The 12,726-nt window shown below is 54.3% G+C and overlaps 1 protein-coding gene across 14 annotated transcripts in view; it reads left to right on the top strand.

The window, feature by feature from the left end:
* Window positions 1-11,287, top strand: part of BIN1 (bridging integrator 1) — a 154,088-nt gene extending 142,801 nt beyond the window's left edge. For 8 of the 14 annotated variants that reach the window (XM_029061829.1, XM_029061827.1, XM_029061828.1 and 5 more), the window contains 4 exons: window positions 5,015-5,101; window positions 5,454-5,561; window positions 8,446-8,547; window positions 10,640-11,287. In XM_029061829.1, the coding sequence (XP_028917662.1) occupies window positions 5,015-5,101; window positions 5,454-5,561; window positions 8,446-8,547; window positions 10,640-10,747 (405 nt within the window). In that variant the 3' untranslated portion in view covers window positions 10,748-11,287. Of the gene's footprint in view, window positions 1-2,193; window positions 2,317-5,014; window positions 5,102-5,453; window positions 5,562-8,445; window positions 8,548-10,639 lie in introns of all 14 variants that reach the window. The other 6 variants (XM_029061819.1, XM_029061817.1, XM_029061818.1 and 3 more) reach the window with 2 other exon arrangements.
* The last annotated feature ends 1,439 nt before the right edge of the window (window positions 11,288-12,726 follow it).

Below are 12,726 nucleotides of genomic sequence, written 5' to 3'. Positions count from 1 at the left end.
CCTGTTCCCGATCCAGTCAATGCTCCTCCTTGCCATCTCTGAAACCTGGCTCTCCCCAGACGACGCGGTCTCCCCTGCCGCTCTCTCTAGAAAGGGCCTCATCTTTCCCGCTCCCCAAGATTTACTGGGAAAGGAAGACGTGTCGGCTTCCTTCTCATACCCCGGTGCCACTTCGACACTATCCAACTTCCCCCAGCCCTCTATTTCCCCTCCTTTGAAGTCCATGTCATCCGCCTCTAACACCCACGCCAATTACCGGTCACAGTCCTCTATCGCCCCCCAGGCCCATCTCCAATTTTCTGAACCATTTTGATCCCTTTGTCACATTCCTTCTCTCTCTCTCTGTCCCTACATCTTGGGGACTTAGATATCCACATGGATGTTCCTGGATGACCCTTTCTCTGCCCACTTCCTCTTACTCCTGACATCCACTGACCTCCTCCTCCTCCTCCTCCTTTAACCAGGTCCGAGTCTGAGTGGTCGGCATATTTATTGAGTACCTTCGGAATGTCTTTACTAAGCACTTAGCAGTACAACAGATGCCCAGAACATGTTTCCTACCCACAAGGAGCTGCCACTCTAATGGGGACCAGGCTGACTGGAGTTCACAACCAGTAAGGCCTTGCCCAACATACCAAGCTCCAAAAATCATAATAATTGAGATACTTATGTGCTGACCCTGTACTAAGCACTGGGGTAGAAACATGATACTGAGATTGGACGCAGTCCTTGTCCCACAAGGGGCACTTAGTCTAGGAAAGACGGTGAGCTGGGATCTTAACCACTTTTACAGATGAGGAGGAGACCAAGGCCCAGAGAGGGTAAATGAGTTGTCCAGGGTCTCACAGTGCTCCAGTGCTCATATGAGAACCCAGGTGTCTGACTCCCAGCCATGTGCTCTTTCCCCAGAGCTATACTTGCCTGCAGACTACTCAGCTTCAAAATTACTTTGGGAAATAGCCCAAAATGAAAGCTCGGGGCCCAAGCTTCCTCTCCGGGCAGTTAGGCTAAAGAGTAGTCAGGCTGAGGCTGGGCCTGGAGCCGGGGGCCGGGGCTGGGGCCGGGCCAGGCTGGGCCAGGCACAGGGAGTGACGCTAGCTGGGATGCATGGTTTCCAGGTGTCTCAAGATGAGGATTGCTATGACCCCGGTTGCCAGTGCAGTACCATTGGTAGCCAGCAACCTGGGGAGCGGGGCCCGGACCCCACCTCTGTCTGTCTCTCTGTGGCACGATGAACGTTATTTCTCTGTCCGGGGGCCATCCTTACCCCAGCGCCAGCTCCTCACTTCTCTGCTCTGTCCCCACCCTGTCGGATGATGCATTGCTCATGTCTTTTATGTCTTCTTCTTATCCCCTTGACCACCACCATTCTCCTCCACTTTTTTTCCTCCTCATCCTTCTCCTCCCTCTTCTCCTCCTCCCTGTCCTCCTCCGTCTTCTTTTCCTTCTCTTATTCTTCTTTTCCTCTCTTCTACTCTTCCTTTCCTTCTTCTCCTCTTCCTCCTCCTCCTCTCCCTCCTCCCCCTCCTCCACTTCCTCTTCCCCCTCCTCCTTTTCCTTCTCCTCTTCCTCCCTCTTCTTCCTCCCCCCTCCTTCCTCCTTCTTCTCTTCCTTCTGCTCTTATTCCCCCTCTCTTCCTTCTCTTCTACTTCTCTACCCCTCCTCTCTTCTTCTTCCTCTTTTCCTTCCTCTTCTATTTCATCTTCTCTTTTTCCATCTCATCTCCTCCTTTTTCTCCTCCTCTTTTCTTCCTCCTCCTTTCCTTTCCTCTCTCTCATCTCCTCTTTCTTTTTTCCCACTCCTTCCATTTCCTCTTTTTCTCTCTTCTCTTCCTCTCTGTCTTTCTCCTCTTTTCTCCTTCCACTTTTTCTTCTCTCCTTCCTCCTCCTACTTCCTCCTCGTCTTTGCTTCCATCTCTTCTTCCACCTCTATTTCTTTCTTTTTGCTCTTCCTCTTCTCCTCTTCTTTTGTCTCTCCCTCTTCTCTTCCTTCTCTCCCTCTTCTGTTCCCTCACTCCCTCTTCTTTCCCTCTTCTCTCCATTCTCTGCCTTCTCTCCTTCTTCTCTTTCTTTCACCCGTCTTCTCTTTCTCCTCCCCCTCTTCTCTTCTTCCTCTTCCTTATCTTCTCTTCATGCTCCTCCTCCTTCTCTGTTCCTGCTCCCCCCCTCCCCCTTTTCCTGCACTAACTCCGAGGGTGCCAAGACCCCAGCCAGCAGTATGCAGTCTGTGGATATGTTCTCGGCTGATGATAACACAAATGATAGTGCATTTGCCGTGGACTGGCCCAGCCAGACCACCGAGCCCAAGCCCACCCAAGTAAGTGAACTCTACGTCCGTCCCAATTCCAGGACCCGCCTTCGACCACGCAGATACGGTGGAGATGGAGTTCACGGGGCATCGTATGTTCGGGGCAGAGAAAATGCACCAGAGATTGTATTTTACCAGGTGTACTGTCAATAAGGATTAACCAATTCTGATTCGAATTCATGAATGATGATGATGAATAATTAATTTTTCCTGATGACAGGAAAATTACTGTGGGGCGAAAGGAATTCGTCCTAATGAAACATCAAAGTCCTTTGTGGCTGCTCTTGGCTACTATGTGTTTATTAGATCCCTAATCATCAATCAGTGGTATTTATTGAGTGCCTCTTCTGGGCGGAACACTGCACTAAGCGCTTGGGAAAGTCCTGTATTCGATTTACAGTCTGGTGGACCATAGGAACGGTGAAATTTGGTATAAAGAGGTTACTGATTGCTTGATTGTCTTAAGAGGGTGCTGAGTGGGGCAGTTTGTTATATGCTGGGTGCTTACGGTGCCCCAGACCTTCCGGGAAGAGGGCAGAGGGCGAAGTTTGGATGGTTCTACCCCGCTGATCCTGCTCGGCCTGGTTGTCCCCTTGGGCAGCGAGAGCAATCGTGTCTGGCTCGGTGATTTCAACCCTCTGCAGGTGGCTGCACTGCTGGGCAAAAAGCCTGCAGGGAGGCTGCGGGCCCCGGCCACTGAGGCATCTCTTTTTTTTTTTTTACGGTATTTGTTAGGTGCTTACTATGTGCCAGGCACTGTACTAAGCGCTGGGGTAGATACAAGTTCATAAGGTTGTCCCTGTCCTTCGTGGGGCTCACAGTCTAAATCCCCATCCCCAATGGGGTAACTGAGGCTCAGAGAAGTGAAATGACTTGCCTGAGGTCACACTGCAGACAACTGCAGAACTGGGATTAGAACCCAGGTCCTCTGACTCCCAAACCTGGGCTCTATCAACTAGGCTGCGCTACCTTCTTTCCTCAGGAAGTTTGTAAGGAAAAAGCATTGGCAGCCATCTTGGTGAGAACGTTCGGCCCAGAGGCAGAGGGATGGACAAGATAACCTCTCCCGGGTTCTGGGGTTCCATTTGTCCGGCGGCTGTGGAAGATGAGTTGTTTGCCAGGTCAGCAGGCCTGGGGATTTAGGAGAAAGGACTTGTGGTTTTGACCTGGGCAGAAAGGAGTGGAGGCCGAATTGCAGGTGGTCCGTCAGTTGTATTTATTGAGTGCCTCTTGTGTTGCAGAGCATTAAACTAAGCACTTGGGTGAGTACAATTGAGTTAGTAGATAATAATGTTGGTATTTATTAAGCGCTCACTATGTGCAGAACACTGTTCTAAGCGCTGGGGTAGATACAGGGTAATCACATTGTCCCACGTGAGGCTCACAGTTAATCCCCATTTTACAGATGAAGGAACTGAGGCACAGAGAAGTTAGTGACTTGCCCACAGTCACACAGCTGACAAGTGGCAGAGCTGGGAGTCGAACCTCTGACTCCGAAGCCCAGGCTCTTTCCAGATATGATCCATGTCTTCAAGGAGCTGGCAGTCTAAGACCAGAGCACTGTACCAATGCTTGGGAGAGTACAATAAAATTAGTAGACACCATCCTTGTCCTCAAGAAACTTGCAGTCTACAGCGTGCAGAGCACTGTACTGAGCACTTGGGAGAGGGCACTAAAGTTAGTGCAGATGATCTCTGCCCCCTAGGAGCTGACAGTCCACTGTGTGTGGAGCGCTGCGCTGAGCCCTTGGGTGAATACGGTAGTGTTGGTAGACACGATCCCTGTCCTCCAGGACCTGACAATTTAGCGGAAGAGTCAGGTGCTGAAGTAAATCGAATAGGAGGAAGACCACAACCTGGATACGTAGCTGAATTAACGCTTTATAGCAAGCAAAAACCAATCAGAGGAAGCTCGAATCTGGTTTGGTTTGGAGGATCTTGGTGAACTCTGACCTTCTGCGCAGTCAGTTGGGTTTCCTGCCCACAGTCTCCATTCCTTGGGGGTAGATGGGTTGGTGGAAGAAGCCCTATGGCTCCCCGAGGGTGGTTTAACTGTTAATCTGGCCCGAGGCAGGGAGTGGACCGGATAATAATAATAATAATTATGTTATTTGTTAAGTGCTTACTGTGTGCTGAGCACTGTTCTAAGCGCTGGGGTAGATACAAGGTAATCAGATTGTCTCACGTGGGGCTCACATTTTTTAATCTCCAAATGAGGTAACAGGCACAGAGAAGTGGTTAAGTGCCTTGCCCAAGGTAACGCAGCGGACTAGTTGTGGAGCCGGGATTAGAACCCATGACCTCTGACTCCCAAGCCCGGGCTCTTTCCACTAAGCCACGCTACTTCTCTCTTGAGGTCAACTGCAGCTGAACCGTTCTTGATCCTGTGGTTTCTTAGGCGCCGTTGGGCTTGCAGTTTGCAGATAGTCCCCTTCTCCGCCTCTCCTCCTGCCCCCTCCTCCGGGAATTCTGGGAGCTGGCCGGTTGCCCCCGAGCCCCCCGAGAGAGGAGGAGGAGAAGGAGGAGGCGGGGACCAATCCTGATGAGGCGCTGCCCCGGACGAGGGCCCCAGAGGGACGGTTTGGCGGCTGAGACTGGCCCGGCCTGAGCGGGGCCCAACCTCGGGTCCGGGTGACGTCTGACCTCCGACCCCTCGTCCGAGGAGGGAGGAGGCGGGCCGTGACCCCCGGCTGACCTTTGTGTTGCAGCCGGCAGACGTGGCAGAGGTGGGCGGCCCGGAGGCGGCGGCGAAAGCCGAAGACGCGAAAGAGACAGCGGCGAGCGACTCGGCCTCCGTAAGACCGTGGGGAGGATCGGCCCTTGCTCCTTTTCATTCGATCTCTGTCTCCGTGTCTCTGTCTCTCTATCTCTTCCTTTCACTCCCTTGCTTCCCTCCCCTCCTGCCCTTCTGGGGGTGGGCGAGGAGACTCCCTAGCCTTGCTCTGCCGCTCCTTCTGCCTCCCCACCCACCCCAGCACAAGGTGGGCTGGCCAGGAGGCCGGGTGAATGGCCGGTGCCCGTGAGGACCGGGGTTGGCGTCCGAGGCGGATCTGGGGTTCCGCGCAGCGGTTCTTCCATTCCTCTGCCGCATTCGCCACCCTTCCCCGCTTCCCGCTGACCCCTCTGTCCTGTGCTTATGCCCAACAGGGTGTGCCAGCCGCCAAGGAGGAGGCCTTCCCGGCCACGGTAAACGGCGCCCTGGAGGGCGGGGCCGCATCGGAGCGGGCGGACCTGCCCCCGGGCTTCCTGTTCAAGGTCAGCTGGGGGGCCTGGGAGGGGCTGGGGGCCGAGGGCCGGCGGGGAGAGGGAGGGGTAAGAGGCCATTTTCCTTCAGGGCCGGCCCCTGTGAGGTTGCCCGGAGTGCCCAGCCCCGTCGGCAAGGGCATTGCCCAGTCCCAGCAGCACCCAGAAAGCAGGACATAACCGGCGCCACTTGCATCCATCGCCTGCCTGTGGCCCCCTCTCTCTGGCCTCCAGAGGTCAGGGTGGCTGTGTGACACTGTTGACCTTTCTGATGCCATTGACCCCATTGGCCCCATCGACGATGCTGATTCACTGACCCTATTGACGATGCTGATCCCTCCGATCTCACTGGCCCCCCGACCCTGCTGACTTTATTCACCCCAGTGACCACCCCCCGACGATGCTGACGCTACTGACCTCACTGGCCCACTGACCCTGTGGATGATATCGACCCACTGATCCCACCGACCTCCCTGACCCCTCTGACTTCACTGTCTCCACTGACCCCATTGACGATGCTGACCCACTGACCTTGATGATGACGCCGACCCCACCGACCTCACTGGCCCCACTGACCCGTGGGCGATATCGACCCACTGATCCCACCGACCTCCCTGACCCCTCTGACTTCACTGTCTCCACTGACCCCATTGACGACGTTGACCCACTGAAATTGATTGATTGATTGATTCATTCGGTAGTATTTATTGAGCGCTTACTATGTGCAGAGCACTGTACTAAGCACTTGGAATGTACAATTCGGCAACGGATAGAGACAATCCCTGCCCAGTGACGGGCTCGCAGTCTAAAACGGGGAGACAGCAGAGCAAAACAGAACAAAACAATACAAGACAACATAATCAAGATAAATAGAATCAAGGAGATATACACCTCATTAACAAAATAAATAGGGCAATAAATAATATATACTAATGAGCACAGTGCTGAGGGGAGGGGAAGGGGGAAGAGCAGAGGGTGGGGGGGAGGAGAGGGGGAGCAGAAGGAAAGGGGGGGCTCAGTCTGGGAAGGCCCTGGAGGAGGTGAGCTCTCAGTCGGGCTTTGAAGAGGGGAAGAGAGTTTAGCAGATGTGAGGAGGGAGGGCATTCCAGGACAGTGGTAGGACATGAGCCCGGGGTCGACAGTGGGATAGGCGTGGGGGGACCGTGAGGAGGTGAGCGGCAGAGGAGCGGAACCTACGGGGTGGGCAGTAGAAAGAGAGAAGGGAGCTGAGGTAGGAGGGGGCAAGGGGATGGAGAGCTTTGAAGCCAAGAGTGAGGAGTTTTTGTTTTAATAGGCAACCACTGGAGGTTTTTTAAGGAGGGGAGTGACATGCCCAGAGCGTTTCTGTAGGAAGATGATCCGGGCAGCGGAATGAAGAATAGACTGGAGCAGGGAGAGATGGGAGGAAGAGAGATCAGAGAGGAGGCTGACACAATAATCCAGTCGGGATATTATGAGAGCTTGTACCAGCACGATAGCAGTTTTGATGGAGAGGAAGGGCTGGATCTTGGCGATACTGTGAAGGTGAGACCGGCAGGTGTTGGTGACGGATTGGATGTGTGGGGTGAATGATAATAATAATAATGTTGGTATTTGTTAAGCGCTTACTATGTGCAGAACACTGTTCTAAGCGCTGGGATAGATACAGGGTAATCAGGTTGTCCCACGTGAGGCTCACGGTCTTCATCCCCATTTTACAGATGAGGTAACTGAGGCACAGAGAAGTTAAGTGACTTGCCCACGGTCACACAGCTGCCAAGTGGCAGAGCCGGGATTCGAACCCATGATCTCTGACTCCCAAGCCCGGGCTCTTTCCACTGAGCTATACTGCTTCGGAGTCAAGGATGACAACCAAGACTGCGGGCCTGTGAGACGGGAAGGATGGTCGTGCTGTCCACAGTGACGGGGAAGTCAGGGAGAAGGACAAGGTTTGGGAGGGAAGATGAGCTCAGTTTTAGATGTGTTGACTTTTAGGTGGCGGGCAGACATCCAGGTGGAGACATCCTGGAGTTGGGAGGAGATACGAGCCTGGAGGGAGGGGGAGAAAACCGGGGAGGAGATATAGATTTGGGGTGTTATCTGTGTAGAGATGATAGTTGAAACCATGGGAGCGAATGAGTTCACCAAGGAAGTGAGTGTAGATGGAGAACAGAAGGGAACCAAGAACTGACCCTTGAGGAACCCTTACAGTTAGTGGATGGGAGGGGGAAGAGGAGCCCGCATAGGAGAATGAACGGCCAGAGAGATAAGAGGAGAACTAGGAGAGGGTGGAGTCCGTGAAGTCAAGGTGAGATAAGGTACGGAGGAGAAGGGGATGGTCGACAGTGTCAAAGGCAACTGAGCGGTTGAGGAGGATTAGGATCGAGTAGGAGCCGTTGGATTTGGCGATAAGGAGGTCATGGGTGACCTTTGAGAGGGCGGTTTCAGTGGAATGGAGGGGACGGAAGCCAGATTGGAGGGGCTCCGGGAGAGAGTTGGAGTTGAGGAATTCAAGGCAGCGAGTGTAGCCAACTAGCTCTAGGAGTTTGGAAAGGAAGGGTAGGAGGGAGGTAGGATGATAATCGGAAGGGGAAGTGGGATCGAGAAAGGGTTTGATGATGACCTTGATAATGATGTTGCTGACTCCACCGACCTCACTGGCCCCACTGACCCTGTGGATGATATCGACCCACTGATCCCTCCGACCTCCCTGATCCCTCTGACTTCACTGTCTCCGCTGACCCCATTGTCGATGCTGACCCACCGACCTTGATGACGACGCTGACCCCACCGACCTCACTGACCCCACTGACTCCCACTCCCCCACCCCCGCTGATGCTGCTGACTGCACTGACCTCACCAGCCCCCCTGACCCCACTGAGGATGCCGACCCACTGACCTGGCTGTCCCCCTATAGGTCCAGGCCCAGCATGACTATGCGGCCACCGACAGTGACGAGCTGCAGCTCAAGGCCGGGGATGTGGTGCTGGTGATTCCTTTTGAGAACCCGGAGGAGCAGGTATGTGGGTGTAGCGGGGACTGAAGGGTGCTGGGGAGATGGCAAGCTGTGGGGGGCATTGGTGACGAGGGGAGCTGTGGGGGGTGGGAGATGTTGGGGAAGAGAGGAGCTGTGAGGGGGCGGGAGGTGCTGGGAGAAGGGGAGCTGTGGGGGGTGGGAGATGTTGGGGACAAGGGGAGCTGTGGGGGCATGTTGAGAACAAGAAGAGCTGTGGGCGATGAGGGGTGCTGGGGAAAAGGGGAATGGTCTTGAGGGGAGGTAGAAGGGAAGCTGTTGGGGTAAAGGGGAGCTATGGGGGCTGGGGGATGTTGGGGAGAAGGGGAAGCTGTGAAGGGGTGGGAGGTTCTGGGAGAAGAAGAAGGCCTCTTGGAGCAGATGGGCTTTTAAAAAGGCACTGGAGGTGGGGAGAGTGGTGGTCTGTCAGATTTGAGGAGGGAGGGCGTTCCAAGCCAGAGGCAGGATGTGGGCTAGGGGTCGGCGGCGAGATCGAGGTCCAGTAATAGGTTGGCGTTAGAGGCGTGAAGTGCGTGGGCTGGAAGACGCTGGCAGACACTCCCTTCCCCACTCCTCCTCAGTCACCCTCTAAGTAGCATCCCTCCCTCCATCCCTCCCTCACCATAAAGCAACATAGCCCATCCGGCAGTGGTGAGAGTGGGGTCTCCGAGCCCGTCCACTCCCCCCGACAATCCTTCCTTGATCCTCTGAAGCCCGCAGGGCCTGCCTATTCAAAGGCCTCTCCGGGGTGTAGAGTTAAAGCAACCACCCATCACCCAGGACCCACTGGTCAGCTAGGGTGTCTCCACCAGCCCCTAATGGGATTTATTGAGCACTTTCTGCATTCAGAGCACCGTTCTAAGCATCCCATCCGCCCCTAGTGAATCGTGTTTCTTCCAAAAGAAGTAGCATGGCCTAGTGGATAGGGCGTGGGTCTGGGAGTCAGAAGGACCTGGGTTCTAATTTGCCACTTGTTTGTTGCGTGAACTTGGGCGAGTCACTTCACTTCTCTGTGCCTCAGTTCCCTCATCTGTAAAATGGGGATTAAGACTGTGAGCCCTATGTGGCATGTGGACTGCGTCCAAACAGATTAGCTTGTATCTACCCTAGGGCTTAGTACAGTGGCAAATAGTAAGTGCTTAACAAATACTATATAACAAGTAGTTGGGGACCTCCTGTTCTCCCTCCTACTTAGACCTTCTGATCTTGTATCTGCCCTAGCTCTTAGTACAGTGCTTGGACTATAGCAAGAGCTTAACAGAAACCACAATTATATATATATTTGTATTATTTCTTTGCCCCTGGTCCCTCACAGCCTGATCCCAGTGGCAGTCAGGTTGCTTATTCCTGACTGGGCTGTACTCTTGTTCAGCGATCTGCGGGACGTTTGGGAATTGCTCATGGCTGCCTCCCTCGCCTGCTTCTCACCCACAATCCACTGCATTGGCCCCGTTGGGGCTCTCTTTTTTTGGGTCCCTGGCCCACATTCCTCAGAAAGGTCCCGGGAAGACAGGCAGCTCCCTCTTGGCCCGGAATGTGGTCCTTCAAGTCCCCAACACCTCACTTCCTCTAAAATGCCTTTCCTCACCCGGGGTTGTTTTGTGTGATCTGTAGTATCTCTCCCCTTCCTCAGGTAAGGTAATGGAGAATCGGTCCCTTCTGCGGGGCAGATAATAGGGAAATGGTCCCTTCCACGGTGCAGATAATTGGGGAGTCGGTCCCTTCCGTGGTGTGGATAATGGGTTATGGGTCCCTTCCGTGATGGGGGTAGTGGGAAATCGGTCCCTTCCGTGGTACAGATCCTGGGAAATCGGTCCTTTCTCCAGTGCAGACAATGGAGAATCGGTCCCTTCCGCAGTACAGACAATGGAGAATCGGTCCCTCCCTCAGTGCAGATAATGGAGAATCAGTCCCTACATCCCGAGGAGGGGGAGGGGGGCAGCTCAAAGCATTGGAGAAGCCACTTCTGGGATGATTGCTCCCCGGTCTCATTCAAGCCCGTCGGGGCTGCGGGCCGTAGGCTCTCTGTGTGTTGGCGGGTCCGGGAGGGTACTGACTCCCTGCCCGCTGCCCCTTCTCTCCCTCCCCCATCCTCCAGGATGAAGGCTGGCTCATGGGCATCAAGGAGAGTGACTGGCAGCAGCGCAAGGAACTGGAGAAATGCCGAGGCGTCTTCCCCGAGAACTTCACGGAGAAAGTGCAGTGAGACATGGCCGAAGCGGGCCTCCCTTCCCTCTCCGCCGGGGCGGCGAAGCCTTTTCCGGAAAAGTGTGTCTTTTGGTTTTTTTTTTTTTAAGGAAAAAAAAAGCAAAAATTAAAAAAAAAGGGAAATACAGAGAAGGAATGGAAACCTTGTCGGGTTCAGTCCAAGGTGCGGTTCTTTTCAAAGAGCAGAGAGTTAGAAGTCCAGTGAATTGACAAGTGTTCTCCAGGTCCCGTCTAGCGGTAGTTTTTTGGGTTGAAAGAGCCTCGTCCCCATTTCCGTCTCCACGAGCATGGGTGCCGCCCTGGGTTCCGTGTGGTTCTTACCTTCCTGTGTCTGCTGGAGTTCTGGGTGGCGGTCCGGCTGGACACGGGGAATCTTCTTGGCCGCTGACCGCTCTCCACTGCGTCCGGCGGCTTCGGCCGGCTCGCCCCAGGCCGCGACGCCCACCGGAAACCGGATCCAGCCCGTTTTTGGCTCCCTCGGATCGACCGCCTGTTGTGCTGTTTGAAAATAAACCTGCGTGTACGGTGTTCAAAAACATATAACGTGTGGATGTTTTTTCCTTCTCTTCCTTTCCCTTGAAAGTGTCAAGTGAACTGTGTTTTTTAGCATTTCACGCTGGAAAAAGGGAAGGAGAAACCAGCGAGGAATGGTGACTGTGAGGCGGGAAGTGTCTAAACGGCTCGTTGCCCGAGCCCGGCTCTCCACGCCCGCTCTGCCCTCCCATCGCCGCGGCTCCTCGTGCCCGGGTGGGGAGTACCCACGGCCGGAAGACCCGCTAGGGAATCCCGCTCACCTGCCTTTCGGGCAAAGCGAGCGGAGGCAGAAGCTGGGCAAGGCCGCAGGGGAGGAGGCAGCGGGGATGGTCTCCCCCTCGATCCCGCCATTCTGAGGCTCTCCGTCCGGGACGAGAGAAGAGAACGTTCGCTGGGGGAAGCTGGCCCGGGAAGCACAGAGCCGGTGTCGATCCTGGTCTCCTCCCCCGAGGAGAATTCTGGGCCCGGACGGTCAGTCGAGGAGGAGAGAACGTGGAAGTCTTTCCCGCGCTGGGTGTGGTGGCGGTGGGTTCGGGGTACAGCTCGGGGTCCGGCCCGGGGGTCGGAGATGAGCGGCTCGCTCGCCCCTGCACCGGAGATCTGGCGTTTTGAAGCTGACCTGCTGTCGCAGCCCGGAGGACTTTGCTTGGCACAGCTGGGGGCTTCTGATTCCCAGGGCTGGGAGGGAAGTCTCTACAGTGGCTACTTGGGGCTGGAATAAACCTAGCCAGCAAATCAGGTTTCTCACATTTCAACTCCTCTTCCCCGCCAGCACCCCCCCGCCCCCAACCTCATCTCCTTTATTTCTTTTATCTTTTTTCTCTTCTCTTTTTCTCATTTTTTTATCCTCTCTTGCTTTCTCTTTTTATCCCTTTCCCTTTCTTTCCCCTCCCCTCCCCTCGCTTCTCTTCCCTTCCCCTTCTCCTTCCTTCCCCGCTTCTCTCCCAGCCTCTTGCCCTCTCTCCCTCTCTCCCCTCCCTTCTCCTTTTAAGGTAAATTCTTCCTTTACCTGGAAAAGTCTGTTCAATTATTTTGTCTTCTGCTTTAAAGGGAGTCAATATCCCTACTACTCAATACTTTCCAACCAAGCCAGTTTGACTGGCATTCTGACCCAAGTGGAAAAGACCCCTGATTTGACTTCCTGTTCTAATTTCTTGTAGTATAGCGGGCGAACCAGGCACATGAACGAACATGGGTCCTTTTCCTCGGGAAAGGTCACCTTTTCCGCGTGTTTTCTCAGTGTTGTATTTTTAAGAAAAACCACCCTGTGTTCTATGCTGATTTTGTTTTTAATCCTTATTCCTACTTAGCCCACAGACCTGGCCAGCCATGGTACAGGGATTCTGGAGCGTGAGTGAGCCACAGCCTTGCAGGCAACCACTTGCTCAGAGTGTAGATTTATTCTGGGGGAGGAGGAAAGAACTCTGATTTCACTGATTTTAC

Source organism: Ornithorhynchus anatinus, chromosome 1, assembly GCF_004115215.2.
Source record: "Ornithorhynchus anatinus isolate Pmale09 chromosome 1, mOrnAna1.pri.v4, whole genome shotgun sequence".
NCBI lineage: Eukaryota > Metazoa > Chordata > Mammalia > Monotremata > Ornithorhynchidae > Ornithorhynchus > Ornithorhynchus anatinus.
The sequence above is the reverse complement of the archived record's forward strand: the minus strand, read 5'-3'. Positions and strand labels throughout refer to the sequence as shown.